Genomic DNA, 16,725 nt, shown 5'->3' with positions numbered 1-16,725 from the left:
GCAGTTTCCCTCAGCACTACAACTCTCTGCTGCAGCCACTCACCTCCTCTCTCCACGTCTGCTCGTCTCATCGTGATCCATACCCTCACCAGCTCTTGCCTCTTTCATAGCTTTCTGCTCTTTGAACTTGGCTCATGTTTTTTGTGATACTGTTTGTCATTGTATTTCTTTATATCTCTGTTAAAATAATGCACATTTAAAAACCCAAGGCTATGTGTTAGTAAAACTGATAAATATTGAGTTGGCCACTGGCCTTGATACCTGGTGACTGTTTCCAGTTTGAGCTGGAGCCAGTTGTAATTCTGGCTATTCTGTACCTGTTTATGCATTTTGACCCAGTTTCACCCCTGGGGTAAGACTTTCTCTCAGGCTGCTTACAAATCCTGTCTCCTTCAACAGAACTGGCAGCTGTTGACCATAACAATCTCAAACATAAAGTGATTTATACCAGTAATGTACTATTTAAGAGCGTCATGTATTTTGATTCCTATGTATAACAGTAAATTGATACAGTATTTCACTTATCATAGTGGAGGTGTTTGGATGTTGCACAGTGCCAGCTGCTCAGTAATCCCACATTCGTTACTTCAGTCTAGCGATAGACTGCGTTTTTCTGAAAAGACCAAACCTAACAATGTAGTAATCCTGCTAACAAGTATGATCTGATATATCTTATTCCTCTGCCATTGTTGTCCAAAAAATTATTAAAAACATCAGTGAGCTACACTGATGCATGTTGCATTTTGACTCAGCGCTACATCCCGCTAGTGTAAATAATTGCTAGAACACTAATTGTGTATTAATCCACAAGAAATCTTCTTTTATTTGAGTAACGTTGGCTAAAAACAATTGCACCATGCTGTTTTAGGAAATTACTTAGCCTGTTCAAGAAAAATGAAACTGGTTGTGACCTATTTAGAAAGCCTTACATCTTTAGTAGGATTGCATAGGGGGAAGTCATGGGATTAGATGACAGTACAAAAAACAGCATAACACCAGCCTAAGAATAAAATAACTGTCACATACTTGTCTCTGAGAAATGATCAGGGTTGGTGTAATTAAACCTGTGGCAGCCTCTACCTTAGCATTTTGTCATTCTGCTCTCAGTTACATTTACAGCAATTCAGGTATTTCAAATCAGCACAGCATGTTTATTTCACATACTAATATCTTATTTCAAGCTAACGCAACACGTTGATATCCGACCCGTCTCTCGCTGTAACTTTCTGTCCATTATCTGTCATCTTCTCCCTTGGTGCACCTCACCCCCTCACACCACCCACCCAGAACAGTAAGTCAGGTGGTTTAGGTTTATATGCTGCCTGACCTCACTGTTACTATCAGTTACAGTGGGGTGATTTAGACTGATGTCATCCAAGTCTCTCTTCATCTTCCACTGTGTGTATAACCACCCTGTCTTACGTATGTGTTGCTTTGTTCCCTTGAGTGTGTGTGTGTGTGTGTATATGTCAGAGTCTTCATGCATCAGCCAGGAAATTGCAGGTGTTGGTTTGTTTGCATTCAAGGCTCAGTTTGCAGCCGCAGTCAGGAGTTTTTCTGAAGGCCACATCCTCCTCCAAGGTTTCCTCCTTGAACCCTTTCAGTTATGCCAGAACTTTAAGTTTAAAAACACAAATTTTCATCTTCAGCTCTCAAAATATTTTCAAAGAAAATGATGTCTGTGCATGTTTACTGTAATTCTATGTGTGTTCTGTCTGGAAATGTCCTTGAGATAAAATTTAAAACATCATCTACTGCTGCAACTTTCTCTTGCAAAATGTTGCTTTTACCCCATGTGCAAACCAATAAATCCTCACTCTGTTCGCCTCTCCTGTTTCTTTTGCCTCTCTTTTTCCCTCCCTCACAGTAGGTTTGGTACTAAGTGTGCCCGCTGTGGGCGGCAGATATACGCCAGCGACTGGGTGCGCCGCGCAAGAGGAAACGCATACCACTTGGCATGTTTTGCGTGCTACTCATGTAAGAGGCAGTTGTCCACAGGAGAGGAGTTTGGCTTGGTGGAGGAGAAGGTCCTGTGTAGGATTCACTACGACACCATGGTGGAGAACCTCAAACGAGCAGCTGAGAGCGGTGAGTAGCAGTTCTGACAAATTTACTGCTGTGCTTTGCAATGTTTGTGCAGATGTTTACTCAGAAGTCTCCTTCCAAGACAAGATGTATTCAAATTTGTTATAATTCCTTCAAACCATAAACTAATTTAATTCTATAAATGTATTATATTTGCATGAAATAATGTCTGATTTCTCAGTGTCAGTTATGTGGAATGCCCAGTATGTTACAAGAGCTCAAGACTATCTGTGTCCCAAATAAGAATACAATGTTTAAGTCATATGTTTTAAATAGTATGCCTCCTAAAATGCCTGTGGCTGCATTCAATTAAGCTACAACTCATGAGTTGCATCTGACGCCTGCTGTTGCCTTTTTCAGGCAATGGCATCACATTAGAAGGGGCAGTTCCAACAGAACAGGACAGTCAGCCCAAACCAGCCAAAAGAGCACGTACATCATTCACTGCTGAACAGCTACAGGTCAGACGCACGCACACACCACACATAATTTGCAGCTTATTTTTTAAATCTTGAGTCCATGCACCATATTTTAATACTGTATTTGATTTGGTGATGTTTCATCACAATTTGCAGATCATGCAGGCTCAGTTTGCCCAGGACAACAATCCAGATGCGCAGACGTTACAGAAGCTAGCTGATATGACAGGTCTCAGCAGGAGAGTTATACAGGTCAGTACACACTTACATTAAGGTTTGACTGTAGTGAAATGGAATAATTCAGCAAGAGACAAACACCTACAACTTGATCCAGGCACGATGAGTAAAATGAGAAAAAAATCTGATTATTTACTGTTGATACAATAAAATGTACAGGTACACGTATGACCATTCATGTTTCTATATTTTCATAGCTGTGTCTGTCAAATAAATTAACATATCCTATTAAAGAATACATGCATGATATCTGGTTACATTGCGTTGTCATAGGTGTGGTTTCAAAACTGCAGAGCAAGACACAAAAAGCACACGCCCCAGCACAGTGGGGCTCCACAAGGTCATCCCCAGTCCAGGATACCCTCGTCCATGCCCGATGAGTTGCATTACTCCCCCTTTGGTAGTCCTGAGCGGGCGCGAATGGTGTCCCTTCACGGGTACATCGACAGTGAGTTGTATTTTACTACTGTGCAGTAAACAGCTGTGTAAAATGTTCAACTTTTCATTTAATGACTTGTGGCAAGTTTTATCTAAAGTACTCTTTGCTTTTTATTCTATTTGGGTTTGCATGTTATCCAGGTCATGCCTTCTCTGTGCTGACCTCTCAGAGTCTCCCTCACCAGGCCATGTCGTTGCCCCAGCTCCCCCTCAGCCGCTAGCACTCCGCTATGACCCCTGTGACCCCTAACCTCTGGACCCTAACCTTTGATCTCCCACCAATGACGTCTGACAGGAGTCAGCTTGGAGAAAAGATTAATCTTACAGGAGCCCTGCCCACTCGGAAATAGAAAAAGAAATTGAAGAAAGCTGAAAAAAAGCCGAACTTCCATCCATCGTTATGTTTTATTTTCTGAGGACAGGAATCCGACCTGCAGCCAGTCTGTCAATATGATAATGAAACATTAATCACTGGCAGGAACTCACTAACTGTATTTTACACCACCTAAAGGACCTATTTTTGCTTCACAAGTACAGAATCCTCCACTCTACTCATCCACCAACTGACTTGAAGGTGGAGGGAGTTTTAAAGGGATGACGCTGGTCAAGGAAGCAGGACTGCAGCCTCTTGTGTGCTGTCAGAATATTGAAGATAAACAAGGAGGGGAAAATTTAAAGGGGAAACTGTCATTGTGGCCCAAAAGGCCAGGCACACACAATAGACCACATTAGAGGTAAGACGCCTCCCTCTTTCTTCTCTAAGCAACCATGAAGGAAGCCTAAATGGAAATGAAATATGTTCATAAATGACTCATTTCCTTTAGGAAATACACAGTGACTTTATGATGTCTCAAAAAACACTTCCCAGCTACATTTCTTGTCAGTTTTCCATTGAAATGAGGGGCAGAATTCGATTGAATCTGTCATTTTGTCAAAGAATGAAAATAATGTGTGCCTTATCCTTTCCGTTATTTAAATAAACTGTAGTTGTTTACAGCTAATTAAAATTCCAGCCTGTAATTCATCACTGTGTAGAACAAATTATAAGAACTTTAAATCTTCCAGTTATAGAAAATCATAAATGTATTGCAGCACTGCTTATCATGAAGGCAATCACAAAGCACAGTGTCTGGGCTTGTTTTTATTAAATTATGGCTGTAACAGATAAGCCTACAGATTTAAGGCTGCCACAAACCTCTTACATCTCTTTACCCTGAGAGAGGGAAGTCTGAGATAGCCAAACTACACATTCCTATAAAATCCGAGCTGTTATAAGTTACATATTTTCATATTTCCAAACAGCTATGTGGTCACTTATTTATGATTTTAACGATGCTTGTTCAGCCTCTCTGTGTAAGTGATTCTTTTACAAAATGTGGGAATTGGAGTACTGGTACAATATTGACAAAATGAAATAGCCTGGGTTGTACATAGTAAGATGTGTGTGTGTGTGTGTGTGTGTGTGAGAGTGTTTCTATGTATGTGTGTGTATTGGCAGGGGTAGAGTGTGTGCATCTGTATTTTAGTGCCATGACCATTGTGTGAAGAACAGGATCCAACAAGACCTCAATGTCCTTGTATTTATTGAGATGGTAAATCCCTGTAAAGCACTTTTTCCCTCTGAAATGGTTTTGTTTTGTTAAAAAAAAATACATGAAATGAAAAAAAGTTTATTTGATAGACTGTGCATCAAAAATGTTTTGTGTACTAAAATGCAATAAAAAAAGAATGTGAGATTTTTGTGGCTTTGGATCATTTCTGAGGACACGTTTCTGTTTTCCCAAACGTGTCTGGCATAAAGCAAAGTAAATAGGTATTTCAAATGGCAAAAATACAAATACAGTTTATTTTTTTTTTTTATTTAAGCATGATGTTTTACTGTCTCATCATGTCTGGTGCTTGTGGTTCAGTGTGCGTTTATTTAGTTGCAAATGCATGTATATATTTGCTTTAAATTGTGTACATCCTAGTGCATATATTAGGGAGGAACAGTGCATCATGGGAAAGATTCCCTCTTTGTTAAGGACTGCTGTCTTTAAAAGTAATATGTTTATCATTTTATTTATTGATAGTGCTTTGTACTTTTAAGGAAATGTAAAGGTGTTTACATGATTGATGCGGTTTCATACAAAAGATCTAACAGTTTTTGATTATTATACTACAAGAGTAGTTTGGTCATGAGTGCATAACCCTCACCCTGCAGACCTGTGCACTGTTAAAGTTACCTCTATGCATCTCCCTGTGATACTGTCATCCACTTACTACTAAAATATTAATTGGATAACTGAACTCTTTACCGGTGACCTACTGTGTAACGTAGCCTATAAACCTACTCAGTGAATGTTATGTTTCCATTGTGATTTTTGAACATTACACTATATGTTCTCTGTGCTGGGACATTTTTAGGATTTGAATATTATATATAGGATCAAAACTACAACAATAATAATAATTCATGTTAAACAAACAGGAAGCCAATTGTTTTTTTGTGAAGTGCTGCAGATAATTGTTTTGTTGCTACCAAATCCACTTTGATTCAAGCTACAAAATTCTGTGGTTTGATAAGGACAAATGACACTTTTATTTGATGGACAAGCTGTGTTAAACATTTGACTCTGTGGGAAACTGAACATTTTGATTCACCTAAACATAATATTAAGAGCAACAATATAGGAAATGTAGGTCATAAATGCTATATAGTGTCCTTGTAGATGAAAACTACGTGTTTGTACAACCAACAGCTAAAGTCGGCATACATTTCAAAGACTAACATTTATTTAACTTAAACTTGATATAAGATTAGACACAGCTTTGCACTTAAATTCTCAGATCTTACTCTTGCTCTCCCTCTTACACTGTTATGGAAATGAAGATGAATGCACTGACAGGCAGCAACTGTAACCTACAACATACATTATATGGAGCAAGGAGGTTAAAATAGGACAATGAAATGAATAATAACAGAAAAATATATAAACTTAAAATTTTGCTTTTCACTCATTATATGCCTTCAAATCAAATTCAGACAGACAGACAGTTTTAATATCACTACAAATAGAATACTATAAGTGCAGTTTTTAAAAAGTGTTATTTGATATCGCTGGTTTCTTCAGATCTGGTTGCAGCAGATTCTTCAGGGTCAATGCCAACGACCTCATCCCAAGCTTTTTGACAAGTCCGCACAATCCACTCATGCTCTGAGTCATCTGTTGGAAAGATTTAATTTGAAAACATCGAGAATTTTTGTTAATGGTACTGGAAACAAAGTCTGGTGTAAAAATAACTTGTTTTTCCAAATGCTTGAATTATGCTCAAATGAGAAGGAGAAAAGGATCCTGCAGATTGAAGTGTAGAAGGTGCACAGCAAGGAGCTGTGCTAATTTTGATGAACTCACTTGAAATGTTTAAATCAAATCTGTAATAACCAGTAGCATGCATAATTAAACCGCAGGTCATTTTGTGTGTAAGGCTACAACAGTGAAGTGCCATTCAAGTCTCGGGTAAATTTGTCAAATCAAGATAAGCCTGACAATTAGGAGAAAATAACTTCTCAAAGCCACTTCAGACACCAATAAATAATAACCCCACCCCCCCTTAAAATGGACGCCAATTCTTTTTAAAGCGAAACGACTGCCAGAGGAGCTGATAATAAACCAGTTTTTCATTGTTAAAACTGAAATGAGTAGCTAATTGCAGGGGAAGTGAGCTTTCTCTGGAGCACGCGCAGCTGCACGCACTTGAGCGGCACGCGGCCTCACCCCTAGGTTCCACTGCGCGCGGGGCTCCATTGTACAGAGGCGCAGGTCTGCAGCTCTCCGACTGATTGTGCGTAATTGTCAGCAATGGGCGTCAGCACTAACAGCCTCTTCAACTATAAAGCACCCCCATCTCTTTTTCCTTGACTGTCGCTCTTTCTACCTGCTCTGAGGTCAATTGAACACGTCGTACACGCGGACAGCTGCCACGCAAACATTGTCATCAGCCTTTGTGGCGCACTTTTTAGTGGGAAAGGTAATAGGCTATGTCGCTGTGTTGCCATGAGACTTGCCTCAATTAGCCACCAACTACAGCTTGCCTTAATGATAATTTGATTGGCATATTTTCATATTTGCTGTAATTCTACCCTCTTGAGATTGTATAGCAACGTTTATCTCAGGATTTAAGTCAAATGGTACCTTGAGTTATTTGAGGGCACAGGTGGCTGGTACACCGGTGGCAATTTCCTGCTATTGAAAGATAGCAGGATATTTTTGTGATTTGGATTAACTAGTTTTTTGCAAGTCAATACATTGAATGTATAGACTGGGAATGGGTAGACTGCTAAAAAAAAATAAAATATTATGTTAAGTTCTGTCAAAGTTTCAGGAACATTTGAAAGAAAATTTTGCATGCATGATCTTTGTGCAATGTACAGAGGAGAGAGCCTGTGGAAGTGATAATGGCACCTTGTTAAAGACTTTGTCTTAATCCTTAAAATACACTCAGAGGGCAAAGTGTTTCCTACCAGCCTAATGGCAATAAATTAACACAAACAAACATACACACAAAGACAGAAATGCTAGCTTAATTAGCAAGAGAAAAATAGTTTTTTTTGTATATGAGATGACTGCGTTGCACTGGATATGATGGTGAAGCTTAAACATGGAGTAGTATTCAGGGGGACAGAGGAGCTACAACTGTGATCTCATGAAGAATCAAAGTGGTCCACTGACAGTGCCGAGCAGCTCAAACTAAAGGACGTAGCTATAATATGCAGGGTTTCCAAGTGGAGGCACTACAGTGAAATCAAACATACCTCAATGTGAAAGCTCAAGCAAACATTCAGATGTGCATGTATAAGTCATCTGTCTCCAATTCACTGCAAACAGAGCAGCTCTTGGTTTTGCGTCTTGATAACATCACAAAAAACAGTGGCGGTTTTCTGGTTTCCAGCTTTGAAGGAGAGATACTGATCTTTGAAACTATTAATCCATCTGTCACACTTCGTAGGACTAACATGCTGTTTTATGGTGACTTTTTATCTCAGAGATATGACAAATGAGAGCTTCAGGAAAGGCAGTGTGGAGATATTTTCCATTCCCTGGAGCCTCTGCTGATTGTATCTGTCTGTGAAACACCTCAGCTGGACAGAGACAAAGGGAGGGGCCGTGGTTTGGTCACCAGCGGTGTTTTCCTTGGCAGTGGAATGTTTTCAGTGTGGAGCTCTTTTCTGTGTGGAGTTTCAAAGGGAAGTGGTTATTCCAGAAACAGGAAAGTGCTACAAACAATATGGCAACACATGGCCCCTGCTGGAGCTGCTGCAGCCTCCTGCACCGCTGCTGAGTGTTGCTGCCTGTTGCCAGGAGAAAATATACACAACTGAAGTTGTGTTAGTGTGTGTGTGTGTGTGTGTGTGCGTGTTTGTTTATAATAACAGATCATGCTCAATCAGTCGGTGGTGGGATTTGATTGTGCAGATGTGGTCTATATATCTTTTCCCTTCATTCTTTTTTAATGACAGTTTCAGAAAGTAATGCATATCTTTTATATTGCACCCTCAAACTTAAGTGACAACAATCTTCATCACCCGTGACAAATTAAAGTACAATTATGTGTCTCTGGATGTTTTGAAAAAGCAAATAAAAATAGGCTTTTTGAGTTGCTTGTATTTAAATATTTAGTTGGCTGATTATGTGATGTGTCTTTCAGATTAAACCGTAATCATTTCATTGTGTTACACAAGTTGTTGACTTTATTCAAGCTGGGTTAACTATGCCACAGTGCGGCGGCAGTAAGGTTTGTTGAAACACTTTCACATCATAAAATGCCAAACTGAATTGAAAAGTCAACCCATGATTCAATGGTTTGTGATTTTAAGCTGTATGGAAGTGAGATGCAGTCTTAATTATGTATGTTTATCTAATGTGATTTTAACTCTTCCTTTATAGCAGCTCTTATTTATTTTAACAGCAAAACAAATACATTTTTCACACCTTTTCACCTGGAGCCATCCCAATTTTTCATCTTAATTTAATTTACTTAAGAGGTGAAAACATGCCCGATACCTGTCACCAATGCAGATTCATCTATGAATATGTTTTTGTATCTTCCATGGAATGCTTGACAAATTGACATGACAAATAACCAACATCCAGGGACACTCACACAGATGTTCCTTTCTTTCCATCTTCTGCATATTCCAAGAGGTGACTGTACCAAATTACCTGTCTGACTCCTACTGATCATGCTTGAAATCCCTTTACTTTGACTTGTCCCGGTGTCTCTACACCATAAAGATCGTGAACTAATGACTCTGACTGAAGCCTGCCAGTGTAGGTATAAAATAAAGCATGACTGTAAGCATATGGCATTTCTTTCCTCAAATTTAACCAGGAAACAAGTTTGATTAGAATAAAATGATTTTCCAAGACTGATTTCTCCTACAGAATAAGATAGGAAACCACAACCACTGTGGGTTCATATGTCAGTAAAGGAGGGCATTTGTCATCATCTATCTGTTATAGAGACTGTGCCTTTTGCTTGCAGTCATTTTTTCCTCTAATTCATAGTAATGTTTTGTGGTCTTTGTACAAAACCAATGAGTAAAAGCAATTTTTTGATGTTTTTGAAGAATGGACTAAGTGGAACACTTAAGCCTATTACTGTACCTCAGTGTCTTAAGTGCTGAGCCCATCATAAGAACGGCCATACATCCCATTATTATTGTTTATCTATAAGGGCTTGTATATTGGGAGCAGTCAGAGGTTCAGTTTCTTCAGGACACTTTGATATGTGTAACAAACCACTAACCACTGACCTGCTCCATCACCTGAGCAACACTCTCCATTTCTTCTTTTCTCCTAGGTACAATTATAGTGTATGGGTATTCTTGACAAATCCCTAAATACAATATACTGTGCTATTGCCAGCTACCCCCTGATGATAAGAAATTGGTTCAACTCCAAAAATAATCTGTACATCTTGGGAAATTTTAGCAACAGATGCTATTGTTTTGCTACTTGGCACTATTCCAAGAAGAGCTGTTTGTCCAAGTCAGCAGCAGTGAGTAAGGACTATGTAAGAAGTCAGTTTGGCCAGTGAGTTAAGTTTAGCCTGATATTTCCTAACAACAATGTTTATTACCAGATTTTTTCATCTTTTCTAGATATGAGGTTTTGTCTTCTCTATCTTCACCGGCTCAGCTCTTCCTTGCCCTACATCCACCAGTTGTAACCACTACATGGGGAGCTCCTTCCTTTTTCCTTGCTGCAGCAAATCCCCCCACTGGGAGGGTAGGTCTTCACTGTGTCCCATCATCCTCACAGTCCCCATCCTGGGCGGAAGCCAGGAGGCAATAAATTCTGTCTTCACACCCACTTGGACAAATGTGCCTTCACCTCCCAGGGTTGAAAAATACATTTATACAGGATACAGGAGCATTCTTCTCAAGACAAGAAGGACAGCACATAAATAGTGTATGTGATATTTAGCATGTGCCACGTATGCACAGGCATTTCACCATACAGATGCACATAAACACAACAATGAATAGTCCCTATTTGACTCTGTATTTATCTAATTAAAAACAGCCAGGGTATTGTTGGAAAATGTTCGGTTTCTCTTCTTTTTCATCAATATAAAAACCTATCCAAAAGAATTACTTCCTTCTTACTCTCTTGTTCTTTTCCTCTCTACCTCTCTCCCTCCATCATTCCACTGATCAATACCAGAGCTACATAATGATGATGAACAACCCATACCAAAGAGTCACAACACATATTTTCATCTTCTTACATATGCTGATGTCATCTGGTGAAGATGTGGACTCCTCTCCTCTGTTTCTTTCTGTCTCTACACGAATGTAAATGAGATTTGTATGGTTGTGGAACTAATCTGTATTGTGTTGCAAGTCGCCCATCTGAATACAAATATTCTGCCCCAAAACACATTTCTGCCATAAGAAACTTGCAAGTCAGGCTGCAGCTTGTACCAGAAATCATATCTTCACACGTGTCTGTATTTATAATGTAAAAAGCAATCAGTTTAATTCATATACAAAATAAAACAGATTCAGGAATCATCAGAAAACAATCCAGACACTGAAGCTTTCTTGTACGTCTTTAACAATGGAAGAACATCAAAAAGTTAAACGCTTTCTAGATTTAAATGGTTCCCGCATTTATGAAATTAAAGGTGAAGTGTGTAAGATTTAGAAGGATCTATTAGCCGAAATGGGTTATAGTATACATAATTATGTTAATCACCAGAAAATAAGAATTGTTGTGTTTTCTTTAGCTTAGAATGAGCCTTTTATATCTACATAGGAACGGGTCCCCTGTCATGGAAGCTGCCATGTTGAGCTGCCATGTTTCACACACTAGCTCTAGAGCATGAATTTTACAATTTCACAATGAAGTAGCAGCTTGGATTTGGATATACTTGGAAGATGAAGAAGAAGTAACGTTAGAAACAAGGGGAAGCACTGTCATGAGTTTAACAACTATAATTTGGAGAAATGGAGGATCATAGTTATACTTTAACACAAGAAAAAGGAAGAAAGTGTGAATCCCTGTCATCAAAGACGCAAAGACATGAAGTAATGAGTTTCTGTTTGATAGCTTAAGCTAGAATATGGCCAGTGCTGAGTAACCCACTGTGGTCAAGTGAGCCGCCGTTAGCTTTTGCTTGGTCAGGTCAGCCACGCTTGTTTTCCAAGTGTGCAATTGTCCCACATTTATGGTAATTGCTGTGAAATGGCTGTGAGGGCCGTTTAACACGATGTATGAGAGCTTTGCTGAATGTCGCAACCTGCAACCTCACTGCTAGATGTCAATAAATCTCATACACTGCACCTTCAAAAGTAATGTTGCAGAGTGCTGTAGGATTTAACAATCAAGCATGTATGTAGTTTGTTAAGATCTGCTGCATCAAGGTTGAGTCTACAATCATGCTAGCAGCTCTTAAAATGTCAGGGGTTTACCAAAGTCAGAAGGAATCATTGTCTGGAATCACGAATATCTGTACAAACCTTAATAGCAATCAGTTTGCTAGCTACTGAGCTATTTCAGAATGGACCAAAGCAGTAGACCAGCTAACAGCCCAACCAGCTGCAAGCGTGGCTAAAAATGGTAATGTCAAACACCCTTGATGCACAGAAATGCAACTGGACTTAGACTTAGCCAAGAGTAGTTTGGAAATTGCTAGGTTCAAAGGCTGCTGCCATGAATATCCACATTGTCTTCTATCCCAGGTACACAAAAAGTCAAATTCAAACCCCACTGCTTAATTCACGACATCATCCAGTGATGTAAAAGTATGGTGGGGAGACATGATGAGTAGAGGATGTCAGAAATTGGGAATTCTTATCTAGACACCTGACAGACTGTATTCACTTCAAATCAGGAGTTCCAAAACTGGGCACTTGTTCAGTGGAAAATGTGTCTTGAATTTTCCACTTCTGACAAATAACAAAGGAAAAACGTTTCAAATGACTGCAACAGCCCATAGAAGCATGCTTATGGGATGACTTGTAGTAATCTTCCATCAGAGAACCCAGGGAAAATCTATTTTACGTAACTCCATAGGTTCACCGTTATCAAATCCTTCCCATATGGCCGCGCTGTATGCTTTAATATGTGCAGAGTATCGAAACGTGGGCAGAGACAGAAAGGTTCTGGATAAAACAAATTCAGTACAAGAGCTTCGCCGTGCCTGAAAGTAGCTTCGGTGACACTTCTTCTATGTGGCCTGGTCTCAGAAAAGTGAAGTTGCTGAAAAGTAGGCATGATTTCACACAAAGCTACTATCTTGCATGACAAGACAGCAACAGTGACTCCCTCAGTACTAATTTGGCTGTCTGTGCAGCTTTTAACTCTGGATCTTTCTGAGGTATGCAGAGGCCCCAGTGGACATTTCCTGGTATATTCCAACACTGTTAACCAACTACTGGAACATTAATATAAGGAGCCTACCCTAAGAAACTCCACTCTCATTGTAAACCTCCCTTCTAACTATTAGCTCAACCACAAGTCTAATTTTGTCCTTTGTAAACACGTTAAAGCCTGTGTTGCAAACTGCAAACCGGTAATGGAGTTTAAATCCACAGCACCATGATTACTGCAATTAACAGTATTTCTATATATGATCAATTATGAAAAAAGTGGTACTGCTTTATGAAGCTTTAATATAAATACACTCAACATACATCAGCCTATCACTGACAGTTTGTTTCGGTGGACATAAAGCTTCTCAAGCTTAATGTGAAATGTAAATTTGTAATTTCCTTTGGCACCACAGGGAAAGATTCCTGGATACTATTCAAAGTACAGATAGAGCCAATGTTGCATCAAGTCAGAAGAAAAAATCTGCACAAGCTGAAGAAATGTCAGCAGTGAGAAAGTGAGGTAAGATTTTGTTTATGACAGAGATACTGTATTGTGAGATGTCACTTGTCCTGCTTCATATTTTTATATTGTGGACTGCAGTAGGTAATAACTGCATTTGTTAATTTCACAATACGTGCATAGTTCACAGTACATCCAGGCTAGAAGGTAAGCAATATTTAGGAGCAAAGGATTATTATGATGAATCAAAGTAAGGGGTTACATGTTCACTATATCACCTATGGGTCACAGTCATCTCTGGTGTCAATGGGCTGTAGTAATGGTATTTTCTGTGTCACCTGCATTCCTGAGGAATCTGCCTGTGTAGGAAGTGACAACTCTGGTAGTGGGGTCATAGAAGCCATCTCCACAGTTGTAGCACCCATCGGGAATAATGTGTGGAGGATGCAGATCAGTTATCTGAGATTCTCCTGTGTGGACAGAGCAGATGTTTTGTATTATATTATCATGGCGGTTTACTGTTATTAGTGGCTTTTATTTGTGGAGCAGTGGTTAATGCTGTTATACTCAGGTTTTCCTAATGGCTTCCACCTAATGTTGCATGCCATGTTCATGTTGAAGGCCATGAGTATCAGATGAACTGGGGACTAAAGTTTTGGGTGGTTTAGCCATTTGTTAGTGACTTGATGAACACAGATTGTCTAGCCAGTCAGGCACTCAGTTTGCCTTCTTTCTGTCTGAACATCAGTCCACTATGCTCAGTATTTTGCATGATGCATGCTTGCCAAGATAGGTGTTATTTATCTTATTCCCATGTAGTCCTAATTTAAAATTTAAACAGTGTTTTCATTCTAGGCAACATTAAATGATGAGAAGGTGTTTGTATGGGAGTGGAACAGAGAAAAAAAATCACTGTCATTGAACTTCATCAGCAAATACAAAAGCAAATAATTGAATGCCAACCTGCAGGTCTGAGTCCGTTGCACCTCTCACTGTAGAAGCGCCTGTCATAACCATCACAGTAGTCCCAGTCCTTCTCCTGGTACTGCAGACCATCAGCAAAGGTAAATGACCCCTAGTGAGAAAGCATGATAAAGAGCCAAATCAGTCAAATTACACAAAAATTCTTATTCTCCACTTACCCCTAGTGTCATCTGGGCATACATTTCAGTTGTATGTGGCACAGTTTTGGGATATCCAGATTTTCTTTCACTCCTGCACAATGGATATGAATGAAATTTCACTTGTACCCATCAAAGCACTGAAAAAAGAAAACCTCAACAGAAAGAATAATGTCTCTGTTACTCAAGACAATCCACAGACCTCACTGTTGACAGCTTCATTGGGACTATTTCTTTAGCAGAAAGTAGTTTCAGTGGAAAGTGTTGAAAGCAAGAAAAGGGGGTTATCTTGTTTTCCCTAGACATGGTTTCTGGAAAGATAAGTTGCTGTTGAGGTTTTTAAATGTAACTTTTCAGAGCTTTAAGCAGGATTCTCAGAGATGAATATCTCAAATCTCCAGCAAAAGAAACCAAAACTGTCTGCATAGATACTACCAGGGGAAAGTGAAAACCTATGTCTTTTGGTATTTGGGATGAACTAGCACATTGTGAGAAAGAGAGAGAGAGAGAGAGAGTATGCACATGCATGTTTATCTAAGGAATGATAAAGCAGTTATTGGAATAAAAACTTCTGATTTTTCAAATAAACATACTTTGTTGAGTAACATTTTATCATGTGGATTTTTGAGGACTGTACACATTCAAAGAGAAGAGCACTAAGAAGAACTCTACAATGCAACCTTGATTAAAGTTATTAATGACACCTTTGATTGTCCTGCTTTGGCTTGTCAAAATTTAGTAAAGAAAAAAAAAAAATCTGTTAACCTGGCAATTACCGGTTAAAGCTTCTGATTGCTGTTGCTGGTCCTTTTATTTTGTAACACTTTTTGATCAGGTTTATATATAAAACTTAAAGTAATATCTGCATTTCAACCACAACATTCCAAATAAAACATTTATGTTGCTTGAATTGCATATGCAATAACATATGTCTTAACATACACAGTGGATCTCAACATTTTACATTCACAAGGGTAAAAAATCTATGCTATAGTTTTTGCATGTTGTCAAAAAATGGGAAAATAGTCTTCAATCCCAGGCTGTGAGGCACTGAAGGAAAAGATGCAAGCTGCAGAATCACCCTCAAATTATCAGACATCAATTCCCGAGTTAGAATTTTATGTGTTTATTGGATTGGTTTATGGTCTGTTTTGAACCGAGGTAGGTTTTTTTGGCTGCCACAGATGCAGGTGTAGAGTAGTCTGGGCCAAGGTTAGTCATGGTTCCAAGCAGCTATCATTTGAAATGAACTGCAACTGCAGTGATGACAATAATTGGAGTGATCGCTGTTGTGGCAAAAGCCCATGAAAGATTGCATCAGATCAGAAAAGGCTACAACTTCATGCACAAAAAATGGAGAGAAACCTAATAACTACAACAATAATGGTAGTGATTTCTAAAAGAGACCAGATGTAATATCAACTATAACCAATGTGAAACACACAGAGTCATGCATGTGGATCACTGATATATAGGCTAGTGGATGCATATAATGTGACATGCATGTAGGGACACACATACACACCACTCATCACCTGTTTAGCTATGCCGTTTTCCCAAATGGCTTCATATTTACTTCCATTTGGAAAATGCAGCACTCCTCTGCCATGAAACATCCCATCTTTCATCTCTCCCACATACTGTGTTTCTGTAGGAAAGGTGTACTGTCCATTTCCTTCCATCCTGAGGGGGGAAAAAAAAGAAATGTTCAGTGTTTTGTCAACTGTCTCTCCATACATAGCTAAACCACTTTGGTTGTGTAAAGCATGCTGTTTTCAGATTTATGAAACAGGCATAAATTGAGGTTACCTGCCATTTTTTGTATCTCCTTTGTAACTACTTCCAATAAACTCCATTGCCGTCTTCTCAAAGTTTACTGTCACCATGGCAACGCTACAACAGAGAGAAAGAGTCGTAAGCTATAGGTTAAATACAATGGCCCGCTGCCACAGCCTCGTTAAGCGATTTTGAAATAAAATCTAACAAAACAATTAACAGATAACATGAAATTTATTCCCCTTTATAGTTCCTTAGTGCGCATGCGGCGGCAGCCTGGTTGCGTCATCAGAACGCGCCTCTCAGCTGACAGTGGGATTAGGCTCT

The 16,725-nt window shown here is 39.2% G+C and overlaps 2 protein-coding genes across 5 annotated transcripts in view; one reads left to right on the top strand and one right to left on the bottom strand.

The window, feature by feature from the left end:
• The window catches only part of lhx6a (LIM homeobox 6a), a 13,446-nt gene extending 8,613 nt beyond the window's left edge, over positions 1-4,833 (top strand). For 3 of the 4 annotated variants that reach the window (XM_020605933.1, XM_020605932.1, XM_020605934.1), the window contains 5 exons: positions 1,868-2,088; positions 2,446-2,546; positions 2,661-2,756; positions 3,015-3,189; positions 3,321-4,833. In XM_020605933.1, the coding sequence (XP_020461589.1) occupies positions 1,868-2,088; positions 2,446-2,546; positions 2,661-2,756; positions 3,015-3,189; positions 3,321-3,400 (673 nt within the window). In that variant the 3' untranslated portion in view covers positions 3,401-4,833. The remainder of the gene's footprint in view (positions 1-1,867; positions 2,089-2,445; positions 2,547-2,660; positions 2,757-3,014; positions 3,190-3,320) is intronic. The other variant, XR_002275405.1, reaches the window with a different exon arrangement.
• A 726-nt stretch (positions 4,834-5,559) lies between these two features.
• morn5 (MORN repeat containing 5) lies at positions 5,560-16,674 on the bottom strand. The gene is made up of 5 exons (XM_020606067.1): positions 16,432-16,674; positions 16,158-16,305; positions 14,465-14,576; positions 13,840-13,971; positions 5,560-6,385 (listed from the first exon to the last, which is right to left on the bottom strand). The coding sequence occupies exons 1-5, from the start codon at positions 16,506-16,508 to the stop codon at positions 6,267-6,269; spliced, it is 588 nt and encodes a 195-aa protein (XP_020461723.1). The 5' UTR covers positions 16,509-16,674; the 3' UTR covers positions 5,560-6,266.
• Between the last annotated feature and the right edge of the window lie 51 nt (positions 16,675-16,725).

This window comes from Monopterus albus, unplaced genomic scaffold (genome assembly GCF_001952655.1).
Source record: "Monopterus albus unplaced genomic scaffold, M_albus_1.0 scaffold75.1, whole genome shotgun sequence".
NCBI lineage: Eukaryota > Metazoa > Chordata > Actinopteri > Synbranchiformes > Synbranchidae > Monopterus > Monopterus albus.
This window is presented reverse-complemented; position numbering and strand designations above follow the sequence as displayed.

Excerpts from the sequence above, each read along its gene's own strand:
- morn5 (XM_020606067.1), bottom strand. The coding sequence starts at position 16,508 with ATGGTGACAGTAAACTTTGAGAAGACGGCAATGGAGTTTATTGGAAGT. Across the intron at positions 14,577-16,157 it reads AAAACGGCATAGCTAAACAG|GGGTCATTTACCTTTGCTGA; the intron begins GTGATGAGTGGT and ends CTTTCTCACTAG. Across the intron at positions 6,386-13,839 it reads CAGATTCCTCAGGAATGCAG|ATGACTCAGAGCATGAGTGG; the intron begins GTGACACAGAAA and ends TCTTTCCAACAG.